Below are 17,832 nucleotides of genomic sequence, written 5' to 3' on the forward strand. Positions count from 1 at the left end.
GATCAAGCAAACTACCGTGCTGCTCGCTACTGCCACCCACAGTAAGTGGGTGGCAGTAGCTGCATCTTGTGAAATAACAAGGCTATCTGTCCTTGTTTCTCAAACCTGGGGGATAGAGGGTAGTCCAATGTGTGTGTGTATATATTTTTATTCAAAAGTTTGCGGTCACTTAGAAATGTCCTTGTTTTTGAAAGAAGTGCATTTTTCTTGCCCATTAAAAAAAACATCTAATTGATCAGAAATACAGTGTAGACATTGATAATGTTATAAATGACTATTGCAGCTGGAAACGGCAGATGTTTTATGGAATATCTACACAGGCGTACAGAGGCCTATTATCAGCAACCATCACTCCTGTGTTCCAATGGCACGTTGTGTTAGCTAATCCAAGTTTATCATTTTAAAAGGCTAATTGATCATTAGAAAACCCTTTTGCAATTGTTAGTACAGCTGAAAACTGTTGTTCTGATTAAAGAAGCAATAAAACTGGCCTTCTTTAGACTAGTTGAGTATCAGCATTTGTGGGTTCGATTACAGGGTCAAAATGGCCAGAAACAAAGAACTTTCTTCTGAAACTCGTCAGTCTATTCTCGTTCTGAGAAATTAAGGCTATTACATGCGAGAAATTGCCAAGAAACTGAAGATCTTGTACAACGCTGTGCACTAGTCCCTTCACAGAACAGCGCAAACTGGCTCTAACCAGAATAGAAAGAGTGGGAGGCCCCGGTGCACAACTGAGCAAGAGGACAAGTACATTACTGTCTAGTTTGAGAAACAGACGCCTCACAAGTCTTTAACTGGCAGCTTCATTAAATAGTACCCGCCAAACACCAGTCTCAACATCAACAGTGGAGAGGCGACTCTGGAATGCTGGCCTGCTGCCAAGAAACTGAAATGTGTGTTTTGTTGGCACATTGGAAGTATGCCTTTCAAAAATGTTTAGGCATCAATCTATCCAAAGAACCACCCACATACATAAAATAGACACACACACATAGTGGTAAATGTGATTTACTAGGTTGGAAACACAGTTACAAAGTTAGTTAAGGCACAGAGGATTGACAGTATATCAGGTATCAAATTAAAATTCATTATTCAAGGCAGGTAGCTAGGCTAGACAGTTCAACAATAAAAAGAAAAACTGTGATATAGGCTGATGGAATCATAAAAATGGCAGTGATGGTGATGTGGCTAATCAGTAACCTGAAACAAGCTGAAGCACCAGCTGTGGCATATGGAAATTAGTGTTTGTCTTAGTTAAATACGTTCCCATTTGCTATAGTGTTATCTGTGACTGAATGTAGGCTAGTGGAAAATGTGCTATAGTGTTATCTGTGACTGAATGTAGGCTAGTGGAAAATGTGCTATAGTGTTATCTGTGACTGAATGTAGGCTAGTGGAACATGTGCTATAGTGTTATCTGTGACTGAATGTAGGCTAGTGGAAAATGTGCTATAGTGTTATCTGTGACTGAATGCAGTCTAGTGGAAAAACGTGAGAAGGACATGAGCATTTGCAGGGAGAAAGGCCAGGACAGGAGTGTCTTCCTAAAAAAAGGTACAGGAGGGCACAACAATGTAACATTTAAGATCACATCAGTATCATCATAACCGAATGAACAAACCCTTCGATAAAAAGGCTGATTATTTCATAAAATCTTAAATAAAATAGACAAAGGTTTAAAAGAAACATGTAACTGCCAGTCTCTTGTATAGAGTACAACTGGGGATATGTGGTTAGTGTTCTGCATGAATTCTATATTCTAATTCTATGGTTCTGTATCCCTGGGTTGAGAATGTCAACCTGTACCATGTGGTAGTTTGTACCAGGAAGTATACTGCATGTGGAACACAAGCAATAGAAGGTGACAAGACAGCATGTAGGCCAATAGGCTAGAACTGTAGGCTAAATATCAATACATACCCTGGTTAAAACATTCAACTGTTGGTCACTTCCTTATTGTGCTGTACATGTCGTCGGACACATAAGTTGCATCCCAAATAACACCCTATTGTCTATGTACTGCCCTATAGGGCTCTGGTCAAAAGTAGTGCACTATATAGGGAATAGGGTGCGATTTGGGAGATAAAGAGAGACAACCTCAAAGGCACATTTACTGGCTGCCTGCCTATCAGAGGCTGATATCATACTGGTGGAAAGTACAGTGCATAGATACTGTAGTTCTGCAACCCTACATTGTAACTTTCCAAAACTTGCCAGATTTTCCAGAAATTCCAGTAGAAGATTCCTGGATTTTCTGCTTATTCCCTTCTGATTCCAGGAATCTTCCAACAGGAATTTCTGGAAAACTGGGGAATTTTCAGGAAGTTACAACCCTAATACAATGTCATCATCATCATAACAAATAGGATATCACATCAACATCCTGAACATACATGTATAATGGCACTACTAGGCTTTATCTTAATACATGGACTGTCTAGCCTGGTCCCAGATCTGTTTGTGCGGTCTTGCCAACTTCTATATGGTCATTGTCGTGCCTTGGCATGCCAGATCTGGGATCAGGCTAGAGGTTAACATTGGGATAGCTGCAGCACACAAATGGACCAGCAGTAGAGAGAGAAGAGGAAGGGTCCTTCATAGGACATACAGCAACAACTCATCCTCCATACACTGACTGCTGCTGCAGAGAGAGACAGAGGGGGTGGGGAGACAGACAGACAGACAGACAGACAGACAGACAGACAGACAGACAGACAGACAGACAGAGAGACAGAGAGACAGAGAGACAGAGAGACAGAGAGAGAGACAGACAGACAGACAGACAGACAGACAGACAGACAGACAGACAGACAGACAGACAGACAGACAGAGACACAGAGACACAGAGACACAGAGACACAGAGACACAGAGAGAGAGAGATGGTAAAGAAACAAAACACTGTCAACCACACATAATTATTAGAATTAGAAGCATCTGACATATTGCCAATTCACCAGCATCTATCTCATCCAAAACCCAGACAGGAGAGGAGACTGGAACAGCTGAGAGTGGAGAAGAGAGGAGGAGGAGACTGGAACAGGTGAGAGAGTGGAGAAGAGAGGGGAGGAGACGAACAATGACGGTGTCCTAGACTACCTCAGAACAGGCTGCAGGAATTAGGGGGGTGAGAAAAGAAGAGGAGGAAAGGAGATTGTGTACTAGGTTACCTCAGACCAGGCTGCAGGACTTGGCAGAAAGAGAGGTAATAATAATTATTATTTGGGGGGGGGGGGGGGGCTTAAATTTGTCCTGTTACACAAGTGTGTAATGTAAATGTGTTTCTTGCATATCTCAACTCCCCCTGTGGGGTCACGACCAGGGTCACCATTGTACAGCGCCCCTGGAGTAATTCGGGTTAAGTGCCTTGCTCAAGGGTACAGCGACAGATTTTTCACCTCTGGTGTCCGAACCAGCGACCTTTTGGTTACTGGTTCAATGCTCTAACCTCGATGCGACCTGCCGAGAAGAGGAGGAGGAAGAGGAGGAGAGTGGACGAAGGTGTTCTAGGCTACCTCAGAACAGGCTGCAGGACTTGGGGGGTCTGAAGGGGTTGTCACTGGAGGGTACCCCCATCAGGAGAGGATCCTGGTGAGCGTTCTGCAGACAGTAGTTCTTCAGGTCCATCGCAGCTTGAGACACCTGGGGGTTCATTATAATAATTATTCATTACAGAATACAACAACATATATGACTGGGACTAATGCATTATGGGGCGGCTTCGCAGACACAGATTAAACCTAGTCCTGAACTAGACAGTGATCTCAATGGAGAATATCTATTAAAAGCTGCTGTTAGTCCAGGACCAGGCTTAATCTGTGTCCAGGAAACTGCCCCTAGATACCCTCCTGTATTTTCCCTCCAACCCCGTTCCTGGAGAGATACCCTCCTGTAGCTTCACTCCAACCCCGTTCCTGGAGAGATACCCTCCTGTAGCTTCACTCCAACCCCGTTCCTGGAGAGATACCCTCCTGTAGCTTCACTCCAACACTAATCTAGCGCACCTGATTCTAATAATTAGCTGGTTGATGCGTTGAACCAGGTTATTTACAACTGGAGTTGGAGTGAAAACCTACAGGAGCTATATACACTATGGACCGGTTTCCCGGACACATATCAAGCCTAGTTCTGGATTAACATGAGCTTTAAATAGAGAATCTCAATGGAGCATGCTTTTAGTCCAGGACTAGGTTTAATCTGGGAACCCGGGCCTGTATGCTACTAACACATGACAGGTGTAGACACAGTGGAGAGCTGACATGGAGGAAACAAGGTCTCCGTACTGCATATTGACTGCCTGCATCACTGCTTAGTATGGCAATAGCACCGCCCTGGATCGCATGGCGCTACAGAAGGTTGTGCGGACAGCCCAGTACATCGCTGGGTCCGAGGTCCCTGCCATCCAGGACCTCTATATCAGGCGGTGGGAAAATCGTCCAAGACTCCAACCACCCAAGCCATAGACTATTTTCCACACAGCAACAGGTACTGGTGCATCAAGTCTGACACCAACAGGCTCTTGATTAGCTTCTATCCCAGAGCAATACGACTGCTCTGCATCCCTCCAGTATCCCTGTTCCCTATACATATCTACCTCCATCCCTCCAGTAACCCCTTACCCATATACATATCTACCTCCATCCCTCCAGTATCTCTGTCCCCTATACATATCTACCTCCATCCCTCCAGTATCTGTCCCCTATACATATCTACCTCCATCCCTCCAGTATCCCTGTTCCCTATACATATCTACCTCCATCCCTCCAGTAACCCCTTACCCATATACATATCTACCTCCATCCCTCCAGTATCTCTGTCCCCTATACATATCTACCTCCATCCCTCCAGTATCTGTCCCCTATACATATCTACCTCCATCCCTCCAGTATCCCCTTACCCCTATACATATCTACCTCCATCACTACAGTATCCCCTTACCCCTATACATATCTACCTCCATCCCTCCAGTATCCCCTTACCCCTATACATATCTACCTCCATCCCTCCAGTATCCCCTTACCCCTATACATATCTACCTCCATCACTACAGTATCCCTGTCCCCTATACATATCTACCTCCATCCCTCCAGTATACCTGTCTCCTTACACATATCTACCTCCATCCCTCCAGTATCTCTGTCCCCTATACATATCTACCTCCATCCCTCCAGTATCCCCTTACCCCTATACATATCTACCTCCATCCCTCCAGTATCTCTGTCCCCTATACATATCTACCTCCATCCCTCCAGTATCTCCTTACCCCTATACATATCTACCTCCATCCCTCCAGTATCCCCTTACCCCTATACATATCTACCTCCATCCCTCCAGTATCCCCTTACCCCTATACATATCTACCTCCATCCCTCCAGTATCCCCTTACCCCTATACATATCTACCTCCATCCCTCCAGTATCCCCTTACCCCTATACATATCTACCTCCATCCCTCCAGTATCTCCTTACCCCTATACATATCTACCTCCATCACTACAGTATCCCTGCACATGTAAATATGGTATTGGAACTGACTTTTAAAATACTTCCTGTATATAGAATGCTGACCTACTTACTGTATCATGTACTTCATATTTCACGTGTTTCTTTCTAGTGTTACATTGTTATTGATTATTGCATTGTCGGGTTTTGAGTTGACAAAAAAGGCATTTCACTGTTCTTGTGCATGTGACATTAACTTATATTGCTCTGTATCGCACTGGTGTTACTACACAGCCTCATTTCCATAGTAAACAGATTTCAACACAGGTGTTTTGAATACATTTTCTGGTGACTAAACTAGTTAGACTACAGCTGGATTTCCAATGCAAAGAAGAGAGTACTTCATGCCCTGTACAGGAAGTAGCCTACCCCATTCATAGATGCTAACTACTTTAGTGCTTATTGACGATAAGTGTCTTCTGACCAGGGGATCTTTGTTAGGAGCCCGGATGCTTGCTATAAACATGAAAACACATCGCTTGTGGTACTGTTTTGGAAACATAAGGAACGCATCAAGAGGCGTCACTACAGCCCCTGGTTCTATTCCAGGCTGTATCACATTTGGCCGTCATTGGGAGTCCCACAGGGCGGCGCACAATTGGCCCAGCGTCGTCCGGGTTTGGCCGGCATTGTAAATAAGAATTTGTTCTTAACGAGATCGGGGAGGTAGTGGGGATAGATGCGGTGAAGAGGTCATTGGAATGCAGACAGTGGGGGATAGGATGCTGGATTGGTGCACAGCCAACACATTTGAAATAAAGTGGATATTTGTCAAATCCGTCATGATTGATGTATTGAGGCCCCCACTGTGGTTACTCAAATCTGATTTAGATATATTTGGCTGTTTTCACTGCATAACATTTAGAAGTTGTTCCTTTTCAGGTTTAGAAGAAGTGACTGCTAAATGCTAACTACCATTCGTATAAACTGGTAGCATAACTAGCCTACAGAGATCATTGGTGGTAGTCAGTCGTTAAACTAATGCAGTTGATTGATGACGTGAACAAGTATTGGGGTTGACATCCATAAAATAATTACTCAGATTTAACGTCAACATAACGTGAAATGCACATAGCCAAGGGGAGTGGTCCTGAGGGTGCTGCAGCACCCCGTGACAAATCAGCCAAAAGATCATTCATATTTCCCCCCATCAAATCAAATCAAATTAGTGCACTAGGCCTTTAAGGCTACTCGTGTATTGGCCGAGCAAAATACTGGTCAGTAGAGCGGGGAGAAATGCCGCCCCCTATGGCTACAATTAGATACACACGTCAATGATCATCGATTTCCCGAAACGGTTTTCGCAACCTATGCTCCTTATCTTTAATGTCAGCTAGAAACAATCTTTCAAATAAAAAATATACACCTACTGTAGACATAGCCCCTCCCCAGCCACCCATCCAGCGTCTATGGCTACAGTAACTATCTTTATTATTTAAAAGATTCTGAGGAAAGACAAGGGGCATATCAGCATAGGTTCAGAAAGCGATGATTATTGACGTTAAAACACAGTTTCAGAATTGTAGTTTACATACACAGAGCCAAATGTGGGCGAATGTAACGGCTGAAAACCCTACATGCGGAAAAGGCTTTTCTGGAGCTAGAAGTAACCTAGCTACACTAAGCAGAGGCACTTATATGACAAGTTAACTTAGAGAAAGAAGAAAACGGCTTCGGAATATTACTAACCCGTGGGAATGTCAGTGTACCGACTCATCCAAGATAGGCCTACACTCTGACCCGACTTCCAATCTATTTCACTAGGCCACCGATGTAGGACCATGGTCCAAGGACGGTCTCGATAGCAGGCAAAAGTTGATTGAATTATGAATTACTTTCCTATTTGATCGCCTTTATTATTTTGGCTATGTCAACAATACTAGCCTACTGACGGGAGGCGACGATGTAGACTAGCCTACTGTTCAATAGACATTTGTAACATGACAACCTTGATACAAAGTAGCAACAGTTACAACATGTACAACTCTATTATACCGAACATGACAACTTCATAAAGCAACCTTTGCATCATTGTAACTTCGTGTTTGCTACTTTGTTTCACGTCACTAGCCTAGCATACTAGTACGCTGTCCCAGCGACAGGAGAGTCGTTAACAGCTCTTCAGTGTTTGTTTGGCGTTAGTGTTGCTGCTACTACCCCGTTTACCTTGATCCTCCGGACACCGGCCTCAAACCGCAGCTGTTTCACTACTCTCTGAGCGACGACCAGGTTGCTGCTGGCGTTGTTGTTTGACATGTCGAGGGTCAGAAGTGTGAAAACAGGTTCTCCTACTAGGGCGACTGTGAGAGAAAGTGGCAGTTTGTGAAGCGGTCTGTCTGTCGTCCTCTCCCCGCCCACTCCGCACAACGTTTCCTCAACAACGACATTCTAATTGGTTGTCGGTCAATCGATCACCTTAGTACGTTTACGTTCACACTCATTATTTCACATTAAACTGATTATGGGTGTAGGCCGAGTATGGCAATAGTCATGTAAACACCTTGCTCTTCTTATCTTAATCGGCGTAAGGTCAAGGTCGAAGTAAGCACACGTTGATTAAAACACCTGGGTTTCTGAGCAATGTTTAAAAAATGATTAGGACACGTCAACAGCATCATCGGTGTAGCACCCGGTAGCGCAAGCTTCGCTCTTCGGCGCGAATCAAATCAAATCAAATCAAATGTATTTATATAGCCCTTCGTATATCAGCTGAAATCTCAAAGTGCTGTACAGAAACCCAGCCTAAAACCCCAAACAGCAAGCAATGCATGTGAAAGAAGCACGGTGGCTAGGAAAAACTCCCTAGGAAAAACTCCCTAGAAAGGCCAAAAACCTAGGAAGAAACCTAGAGAGGAACCAGGCTATGAGGGGTGGCCAGTCCTCTTCTGGCTGTGCAATGTGGATATTATAACAGAACATGGTCAAGATGTTAAAATGTTCATAAATGACCAGCATGGTCAAATAATAATAATCATAGTAGTTGTCGAGGGTGCAACAAGCACGTCCGCTGAACAGGTCAGGGTTCCATAGCCGCAGGCAGAACAGTTGAAACTGGAGCAGCAGCATGGCCAGGTGGACTGGGGACAGCAAGGAGTCATCATGCCAGGTAGTCCCGAGGCATGGTCCTAGGGCTCAGGTCCTCCGAGAGAAAGAGAGAATTAGAGAGAGCATATTTAAATTCACACAGGACACCGGATAAGACAAGAGAATACTCCAGATGTAACAGACTGACCCTAGCCCCCCGACACATAAACTACTGCAGCATAAATACTGGAGGCTGAGACAGGAGGGATCAGAAGACACTGTGGCCCCATCCGATGATACCCCCGGACAGGGCCAAACAGGCAGGATATAACCCCACCCACTTTGCCAAAGCACAGCCCCCACACCACTATGAGATGAGTTCGGAAAAACTGAAAGTATGCATCTTAGAAACAATTTTCACATACCAACTTTGTCATTATATGTCCTGACTCAGAATCCAATAGTCTTCGCAAAGATAACATGGTCACCGTGGTAGAACGTTTATTTTGATTGGCGATTTTCTGCATTTATCAAAAGGCCCATCAGTAGCCTGATTTCAGATGTGACCATATAAACTGGCTAATTAGGGAAATCGTTATTCTGCCAAAACATGTAAACGTTTTAAAACGAACTATTATATTAATCTGACTATCCACAATAATCGTATTATTGTGTGCATGTAACCACTTTGTAGTCTACGCAGTCTCTAATATGGTGCAATTGCAGAACGCAATTCGCATTGTTTCTTGATGTGATCGTTCCTTGACATCAGGAAACGCCCATTGGTGCTTGTCTTTGGTCAGTTCCGATGATAATGAGACTGGCCGTTTCTCGACACAAATTATTTGTTTATATAGCAGGTTAGGATAACTAACGTGGCGGGTTAGGCTTCACTACAGTGAGTAGGATCGATTAATCGCGCCCGTTTTACACCAGCTGAAAGTTGATCGCAATAGATTTGGAACCTGGCTGCCTCCATGGCGAAGTCGGGTGAAAACAGATGTGATTTAACGTGGATTGATGAGTACTATTCTGTGTGCTCCAATGCAAAAGTGATTGCTTTTTGATAAGCGCTTTATCTTCATTTGGTACATGGGGAATTTAACAGCAAAAGGTATTTTATGTGCACTACGTCATCACGCACAGCCTTTTATCTGCAACAAGTCAATTTGATGAAAACACCTGTCTGTTGAGAAAATGCGCATATTGTTTTTAATGCGGATTTGAGAATATTCGCATGAAAATCTGTCACCAATTGGATGGAAACCTAGCTATTGCTAGTCGTCAACAGCTGTTGTCTCCAATGCGAAAGAAACGGCCACGGACCAATGACGAGCATCAATGGGTGTAATTTAACTCAAGAAATGCCTATATCAGAAAACGCCTGTAATTGCGGTCTGCAATTATACCCGTCTCAGTGGCAAATTTACAATTAGGCATAAGTCAACCGATACGGAAGAGGAAGCTAGACACCCCACTCACTTTTTTTTCTGGTTCAATAAAAATCAATGAACTATAGTAGACCAAATCCAGCTGCTATTCCATTGGCGTCTATGGCAGTCACCCAGCCCGGAACTGACAATGTTTTTCAATGATAAAAGGCCTGAGTAAACTATCTTCATTCATACGCCATCTTTATTTTCAAATATGTATTTAAAAAAATATAATGGTAACAAAATAAAACAGGGCCTACATAATTTGCCTTAATGTTCATGCTTGAGGCTTTTACCGGGCTGGGTCTCAAATTCTGAGAATTGATGTGGGCTGGGAGGGTTTCAGACTCTGTATCAAGAAGAAAAAGACTGCATGCGTACATTTGACTACTTCTGTCTCTCAGCTATAGCTACTGGCGGAGCAAGGGTTTCAATGTTCGATGGGCCTGGGATAGAGAAATGTGTGGCCATGATTTTAAAATGATTGAAATGTTTCAAACTGCAATACGAATAGGCTAGAGAGCACTCAGAAGAATGATGTTCCACCAGACCAGGACAGGCAGCGTTTCTCAGAATCAGGAAAGCCCATAACTCTAATTGTATCTGTTAATACCAATATACAGTATATCCTCGTAACAATATGACTGTCCTGCTAATGTGCATCACATTTCCTGGTAAACTATCAAAAGGAGACCCATAGGCCTAACTGATCCAAATATTTTCCTCAGACATAGGCTTGTTAGTTTGTAATGCGATTTTAAATGTGTCTGGCAGAAAATCTATGTATGTATTTGCTTAATTAGTCAAGGCACAGACCTTATTTTTGCCATTTATCAACAAAAAACACGTTAATTTCCCCATAGGCTTTGGCCAATGAGCCATCGCAGAGTGCTAGTTGAAAAAAACTCACATTTCCAACTTGCTAACTGGTAGTAGTTATATCGTGTTGTTGTATGTGTCGAACTGCTTTGCTTTATCTTGGCCAGGTCGCAGTTGTAAATGAGAACTTGTTCTCAACTTGCCTACCTGGTTAAATAAAGGTGAAATAAATAAAATATACGTGCAGTGTTCAACGAATCAGCAAGTAGAACATTTCTGAGTTTCCTAGTTCCGAATAGCTTTGGTGCCTATAAAATACACCATTTATATTGCTCTCTATAGACATGGGCCTCCAAATCCTAAGTCCACCCTGAGTCTGTCACATCTACTACAGTGTAGCCCCCCCCCCCAGGTAACCAAGATTAACATTCATTATTTGCCAAGAAAAAACGAATTCCTGTACATGTTTCTTATGTTCTGTTGAGAGACAGTCATTAGAAACTAGGCTATAGGCTAAGAAAGCAACAAAGAGTTATAAAACACCTGTGGGATGTACTTCAAGGTATTTTTGTAAAAGCCTATGCTACGCTTTGTAGTCTACACTTTAATCTGTTTTGTATTGTAGATGTGATTTGTGCAATAAAAAAACATGGCCTAGACAAGGGGCGTGTTCAGCAGGACACAACGTTCTGGAACCTTCAGATAGAAATAATGTTATGTAGAACAAACATGTCTCCATGACATGTAAAACAATGAATCATGTCGGCTCTATTCCTGGCATTTCTATCTGGAGACTGAACGTGGCCCATACAATGACTGTGCAGCAACACTGATGTTTTTTTCTTTAATGCATAAAACAATTGCATTACAGTATGGATGTGGTACAGACACCTTATAGTTAACCAAGCTTGGTTGAGAGCTTTTAAGGCCAAACTGTCACCAGATAGTCACCTATCTAACTTCCATCCAAGGTAGCTTATGGTATCTTTGGCAGTAACCCTTGTGTCCCCTACCATGACATTAAAGCCAAGGGACCTGCTCCGTTTGATACAAGAGAATACAGTCTTAACCCAGTGGTAGAAAAAGTACCCAATTTTCATACTTGAGTAAAAGTACACACCTTAATAGAAAATGACTCAAGTATAAATGAAAGTCAAACCGGTAAAATACTACTTGAGTAAAAGTCTTAAAGTATTTGGTTTAAAATATACTTAAGTATCTAAAGTAAATGTAATTGCTAAAATATACTTAAGTATCAAAAGTAAAAGTTAAAGTATAAATCTTTTCAAATTCCTTATAAAGTAAACCTGGCTGCACCATTTTCTAGTTTTTTTTAACTTACGCATAGCCAGGGGCATGCTCAGACATCATTTACAAACCAAGCATGCGCTTAGTGAGTCCACCAGATCAGAGGCAGTAGGGATGTTCTCTTGATAAGTGTGTGAATTGGACCATTTTCCTGTCCTGCTAAGCATTCAAAGTGTAATGACTACTTTTGGGTGTCAGGGAAAATGTATGGAGTAAAAAGTCCATTATTGTCTTTAGGAATGTAGTGAAGTAAAAGTAGTCCAAGTCAAAACTATAAATAGTAAAGTACAGGTACCCCAAAAAAACTACTTTAGTACTTTCAAGTATTTTTACTGAAGTACTTTACACCACTGTCTAAACCCCTCTCCCACTCCACCATGTGACACAGCAAAACATGTCTGTAGGACTGTCGTAGGCTGTGACTATAAGAGATGAATGGTTGCAGTCAGAGAGTTCAGTCCAAACCCAAGATAGAGAGGCTCAGTGAATGTGGTGTGGAATGTATACAGATGGGTCAGTGTGCCCAATTGGTTGACCATGTAAAAGGACAAAGTGCCGGCCGGCCAATCCAGAAACACTCCTACCCTGTAGAGCACGTGCTTTGATTCTGGGGAGCTGTAACCTGTGTAGAATTTCTTTGTGCTGCGCATGGCCCTTATACTTCGAGGCGTACAAAGTCCAAGAATTGGCATTGCATCCTAGTGTTATGCTTTCACCGGTTCCTTTCCTCTCTATTCCCTTGTAGGCCATGCCTATGTGAACGTTGTGTAGACACTCCACCTCCAGGTAATGCCGCTTGTCGAGGCCCTCCTTGCACAGCACATGGTTGCATTTATCAAACCTGTCTTGGGTGATGGGATACTGCTGCTTCTTGCTCTGGCGCGTCACCTTCTTGTCCCCCTCAGACAGAATGAGAAAACCGTTCGCTGTGCTGGGGTCTAGTGTGAGTTCACATGCATCTGAAATGTGTTCAGATTAGAATTAGAAGGTTTCAGTTACCTGTGTCAAGTAAAAATCTTCCCAGCGTGAAATAGTTCCCAATCAATCTGATCGTGATGGCATGCTGTAAAATTTATCACAGTGTGCAATTATTGAACTGGGAACATTTTCACGCTGGGATAATGTTTTTTTATTTATTTCACCTTTATTTTATCAGGTAGGCTAGTTGAGAACAAGTTCAAGTTCTCAATAACAACACAATCAGAACGATTGGGAACTCTTCTCACACTGGGAAGAATTTTATATGACAACCTGTAACACAAGCTTTGCTGTCACACTTGACACATGTATTGGTACATCGGTACACCGCTAGATGTCAAATATTCCACAGAGGCCACTGTGAATTACTGTGTTCACAAAGGTGAGAATGATAGATGGATATTTACTCACATTTCTGCAGACCTGGTTTATTCCTGTTCTCTCCTCTGTGCTCCAGGCTGAAAGACACAAAATAAAGAGGGAGGAATGAAAACCTGGAAATGCTCACACTACTCAGGCGATGCAGTATATTTTCTATTTATTTAACTAGGCAAGTCAGATAAGAACAAATTCTTATTTACAATGATGGCCTAGGAACAGTGGATTTCCCACTACAATGAACTGCCTTGTTCAGGGGCAGAACGACAGGTTTTTACCTTGTCAGCTCATGGATTTGATCTAGCTACCTTTTCGTTACTGGCCCAACGCTCTAACCACTAGGCTACCTGCCGCCCCAAATTATATTGACACTAGGATGCAACAAGGGTCATAGCTAAAGGTAATTCACTAACAGATCATTGTTGTTGTTCTAATCTGTCAACGTTTATATCTACTTGTGAATATTTGATTTAGAAGCACATTGGTATTCTTTTACACAATCTAACTCACTTCAGCTTCAGCTGAAAAGGGAAATCCAATTCAATGTCTCCGAGGGGATTGTAGCTCAGATCCAGTTCTTTCATCTGGAAGGGGTCGGACCTCAAAGCTATGACCAGTACAGTGGACACGGTCTCAGGCAATGTGATCAAACAACCAGAGAGTCTGTAAATGAATAGGGAAAGTAATTCTGAAATAAACATTTGATTCACCGTTAAAACTAGGAACATTGAAGAAGCATCTATAGCCACAGGTCAGCAGAGTTCAGCGATTAAGGCAAACCCTTAATGTGTACATACTGCTGTACATACCTCAGTGCCTGCAGCGTGCAACGCTCGTGGAGGGCAAAAGCGAGGGACTCCAACCCCAAGTCCCCAAGGTCATTGTAGCTGAGGTCCAAGGTCAGAAGCTTCAAGGTGGGACGAATCAGCACTTTGCAGAGTTCCTTGACACCTTGCTCTCCAACATTGTTGTGGCTGAGGTTCAGAGTTTCCACCTTGCAGTTGGCATTCCACAGCCTATCACAAATGCGTTTCACCCCTCCATCGCCCAGGTTGTTGTGGCCCAGATCCAGGACTGTAATACAGGAATTCGGAGATCGGAGAACTGAGGCCACAGTTGCGCATAGCAGTGGTGTCATGTGACAACAGTTGAGCCTGTGAAAGAGTGAGTTCAAAATTGCTGTTTTAATCTTTTCAATTTGAACATCACAATGCAAACTTACACGTTTGATATACACACTTAATGTAATGACACACATTTCGCAGTGATACTTACAGTGCAAGACCGTAAAGCAGGAGACAGTCTGTAGAAACCCTCCTCCTAAGTTTGTTTATTCCTGAAGTCAAACTCTTCAAGCTTCTCTGACATGAACATAAAAGCCAAGAGAGAGCACTGAAAGGGAGTTAGCGGTGTGTCTGAAGACGATACTTGGTTTTCATTCTGTAGTATAGTGTGGTCCTTCAGCTCAAGCAGACAGTAGATCAGGTTGATGCATCTCTCTGGGGAGAGGGACTTTCTTTTCAACACCTTGATGTATCCAATTAACTTCTTGTTGTGTTCTGAACTGCTGAGTGTCTCTCCCAGAAGTCCTTGAAGGAGGTCCCGGCTGGAGTCGTGAGAGATCCCGATAAGGAAGCGTGTGAAAAGGTCCAGGTGTCCATTTTTACTATCTAATGCACTGTCCAGAGCACCTTTGAGAAAATATACAAAAATCAATGGGAGTGCTTTCATTCTTCTTTTTGATTAAGGCTTTCACTGAGTCAATCCTGCAGTTTTCAAATTCATGAAATGCGTACAGAGCAGCGAAGAACTACTGAACACTCAGGTGTATGAAACAGTACAGTTTCTTGGGATACAGTCCATGCTCTAATTGTACATCTTCAGTACACAGGCCAGGGCATTTAGCAGCATCCATGACACTAATACCACAGTCCTTCAAGTCCTGTTCTGTGAACTGCACGTTTTGAATTAACAGGTTCTGATACGCTAGCTGTCCCAATTTGAAAATGATGTCTTTGTTTTGCTTCAAAGTATCTTCAAGAGTTGAATCGTACTTCTTAAAACTGACAATTGTTTGGTTCACTAGGTAATGGATGTACAATTCAGTAAGGGTTGTAGGTAAAGATCTAGACTTTGGGCCGACTCTACCCAGGATATCCTGAAAAACAGTTGCTGCTATCCAGCAGAACAACGGTACATGGCACATGATGTAGAGGCTCCAGGTTGATTTAAGGCCTGAGATGATTCAGCTGGCCATCAATGGATCACTGATTTTCCTTGTGAAGTACACATCCTTTTGTGAATCATTGAACCCTCTGATCTCTGTCACTCGATCACGACTCTCTGGAGGGATCCGATTGGCAGCTACTGGACGAGAGGTTATCCAGAGGAGAGCATTAGGAAGAAGATGGCCAGTGATGAGGTTTGTAAGTATAACATCCAGGGTAGCAGACTCTAACACATCAGATATAGGAATGTTTTTTTGAAACTCCAGTGGCATATGGATCTCATCCAGACCATCAAAGATGAACAAAATCTTATGGTCATCATACATCTTTATGTCTATGTCCTTAAATTCAGGGTATAAGACCTGAAGAAGTCCATGCAGGCTGCATTGCCCATGTTTAACCAAATTTAGATCCCGTAAAGAAAGGAGAATTAAAAGGTCTAGATGTTGATTCTCTTTCCCATCTGCCCAGTCCAGGATGAATTTCTGGACCGCCACAGTTTTCCCAATGCCAGCTACTCCCTTTGTCACCACACATATGATGGGTTCTTCTTCATCATGCTTGAAGATATCTTGACATTTTATGACGGAGGCCTCCGAGGTGTTTTGGAGATGTGCGGTTTCAGCTTGCCACACCTCATGTTCTTTATTGACGGTGGCAGAATCACAAGTGACCATATAAGTCTCTGTGTAGACCTTGTTAAGGGCTGATTTACTTTGTGTCACACCCTCTAGTCTACTCCCGGACCTCTTCTTAAGGGCTAATTTGATCTGGCCTTTGAGGCAAATGGTGTCTGCAAAGAAAAAAATAGATATATATTACTTTGGGTGAAATTAATGGATTGTCTTTTTTTCTTCATCTGAGGTACCAACTGAATTTGACTTTCTTTCTTCTTGCTCTGGTCATTCAGTGGCACCAGTCTTGGTTGTGTCATCTACAGGAAGTTAACAAGACAGAACAGTAGATACATTTTCAAAACATGTAGAACAATCTTATGAAGATTGTGTATAATAAATGATAAAACCTATCCATTACCTGGTCAACCATCTCCCGTCCAGGGTCCACGCCTGTCTGCCTGCCATGGCCTAGAGAGGGTGAATTGTTTTTTAAAAACACCATCAAATGAAAACGGTAACAAAACCATCTTCTGTCCGGAGATGAGCTTCTCACCATAATAATAGATCAGGTTCCCTTGAACTGAATTCCCAGTTGTTATTGGTGCAAAAGTGTTGCTTCTATTAGTTGCTGTGATGGAAGTATCTTCAGCGAGTGCTCCTCCAGCCTGGTTGGCCTCAGACAGCGGTGTAACGTCCGTCGCCGTGGGTGTATGAAAAGAAACAATAACAGCTTAGCCTCGTTATCACGTACACATCTAGAGGTAATATTCAGGATCTCTCACTGGAATTAATTGAAAATGTATTTACAGTCAGCAGTGGTCTACAACGTACCTCTGATTGAATCCAGACGTATATGTCACTGTCAACAGAGGTCTACAAAGTACCTCTGATTGAATCCAGACCTGTATGTCTCTGTCAACAGTGGTCTACAAAGTACCTCTGATTGAATCCAGACCTATAGTACCAGTCAAAAAAGTTTGGACACCTACTTTTCTTTATTTTTAAAATATTTTCTACATTGTAGAATAGTAAAGACATTAAAACACAAATGGAATCATGTTGTAACCAAAAAAAAGAAGTGTTGAACAAATCAATATATATTTTATATTTGACATTCTTCATAGTAGCCATCCTTTGCCTTGACAGCTTTGCACACTTGGCATTCTCTCAACCAGTTTGAAGGAGTTCCCACATATGCTGGGCACTTGTTAGCTGCTTTTCCTTCACTATGCGGTCCGACTCATCCCAAACCATCTCAATTGGGATGAGGTCCGGTGATTGTGGAGGCCAGGTCATCTGATGCAGCACTCCATCACTCTCCTTCTTGGTCAAATAGCCTGGAGGTGTGTTGGGTCATTGTCCTGTTGAAAGACAAATGATAGTCCCACTAAGCCCAAACCAGATGGGATGGTGTATTGCTGCCGAATACTGTGGTAGCCATGCTGGTTGTGTGCCTTGAATTCTAAATAAATCACAGACCGTGGCACCAGCAAAGCACCCCCAAACCATCACACCTCCTCCATGCTTCACGGTGGGAATCACACA

At 42.8% G+C, this 17,832-nt stretch overlaps 2 protein-coding genes and 1 long non-coding RNA gene across 5 annotated transcripts; all 3 read right to left on the reverse strand.

Annotated features, from left to right (window-relative positions):
- Positions 1 to 995: 995 nt before the first annotated feature.
- LOC115147636 (guanine nucleotide-binding protein G(I)/G(S)/G(O) subunit gamma-5) lies at positions 996 to 7,862 on the reverse strand. Of its 2 annotated transcripts, none has more exons than XM_029689922.1 (3): positions 7,669 to 7,862; positions 3,517 to 3,643; positions 996 to 2,641 (listed from the first exon to the last, which is right to left on the reverse strand). In XM_029689922.1, exons 1-2 carry the CDS (start codon positions 7,756 to 7,758, stop codon positions 3,518 to 3,520), a joined length of 216 nt encoding a protein of 71 aa, XP_029545782.1. In that variant the 5' UTR covers positions 7,759 to 7,862; the 3' UTR covers positions 996 to 2,641; position 3,517. The 2 variants fall into 2 exon arrangements, with proteins under 2 accessions (XP_029545782.1, XP_029545781.1); XM_029689921.1 differs by having other exon boundaries at positions 996 to 2,644.
- Positions 7,863 to 12,386: 4,524 nt separating this feature from the next.
- Positions 12,387 to 15,690, reverse strand: LOC115147638 (E3 ubiquitin-protein ligase TRIM21-like). Its single transcript, XM_029689923.1, has 5 exons — positions 14,718 to 15,690; positions 14,252 to 14,596; positions 13,953 to 14,105; positions 13,476 to 13,522; positions 12,387 to 13,045 (listed from the first exon to the last, which is right to left on the reverse strand). Exons 2-5 carry the CDS (start codon positions 14,578 to 14,580, stop codon positions 12,567 to 12,569), a joined length of 1,008 nt encoding a protein of 335 aa, XP_029545783.1. The 5' UTR covers positions 14,581 to 14,596; positions 14,718 to 15,690; the 3' UTR covers positions 12,387 to 12,566.
- A 652-nt stretch (positions 15,691 to 16,342) lies between these two features.
- LOC115147639 (uncharacterized) lies at positions 16,343 to 17,281 on the reverse strand. Of its 2 annotated transcripts, none has more exons than XR_003866431.1 (3): positions 16,841 to 17,281; positions 16,706 to 16,755; positions 16,343 to 16,463 (listed from the first exon to the last, which is right to left on the reverse strand). It is a non-coding gene; the product is annotated as an uncharacterized LOC115147639 (long non-coding RNA). The 2 variants fall into 2 exon arrangements; XR_003866432.1 differs by having other exon boundaries at positions 16,343 to 16,604.
- Positions 17,282 to 17,832: the final 551 nt, after the last annotated feature.

The sequence above is a fragment of the Salmo trutta genome, chromosome 14, assembly GCF_901001165.1.
Source record: "Salmo trutta chromosome 14, fSalTru1.1, whole genome shotgun sequence".
NCBI lineage: Eukaryota > Metazoa > Chordata > Actinopteri > Salmoniformes > Salmonidae > Salmo > Salmo trutta.

Bases quoted from the DNA above. Each gene is read 5' to 3' on its own strand.
- LOC115147636 (XM_029689922.1), bottom strand. From the start codon at position 7,758: ATGTCAAACAACAACGCCAGCAGCAACCTGGTCGTCGCTCAGAGAGTA. The intron at 3,644-7,668 runs GTAAACGGGGTA...ATGAACCCCCAG, and splicing joins CCGGTGTCCGGAGGATCAAG to GTGTCTCAAGCTGCGATGGA.
- LOC115147638 (XM_029689923.1), bottom strand. From the start codon at position 14,580: ATGACACCACTGCTATGCGCAACTGTGGCCTCAGTTCTCCGATCTCCG. The intron at 14,106-14,251 runs GTATGTACAGCA...ATTCATTTACAG, and splicing joins TGCACGCTGCAGGCACTGAG to ACTCTCTGGTTGTTTGATCA. The intron at 13,523-13,952 runs GTGAGTTAGATT...TGTGTCTTTCAG, and splicing joins CCTTTTCAGCTGAAGCTGAA to CCTGGAGCACAGAGGAGAGA.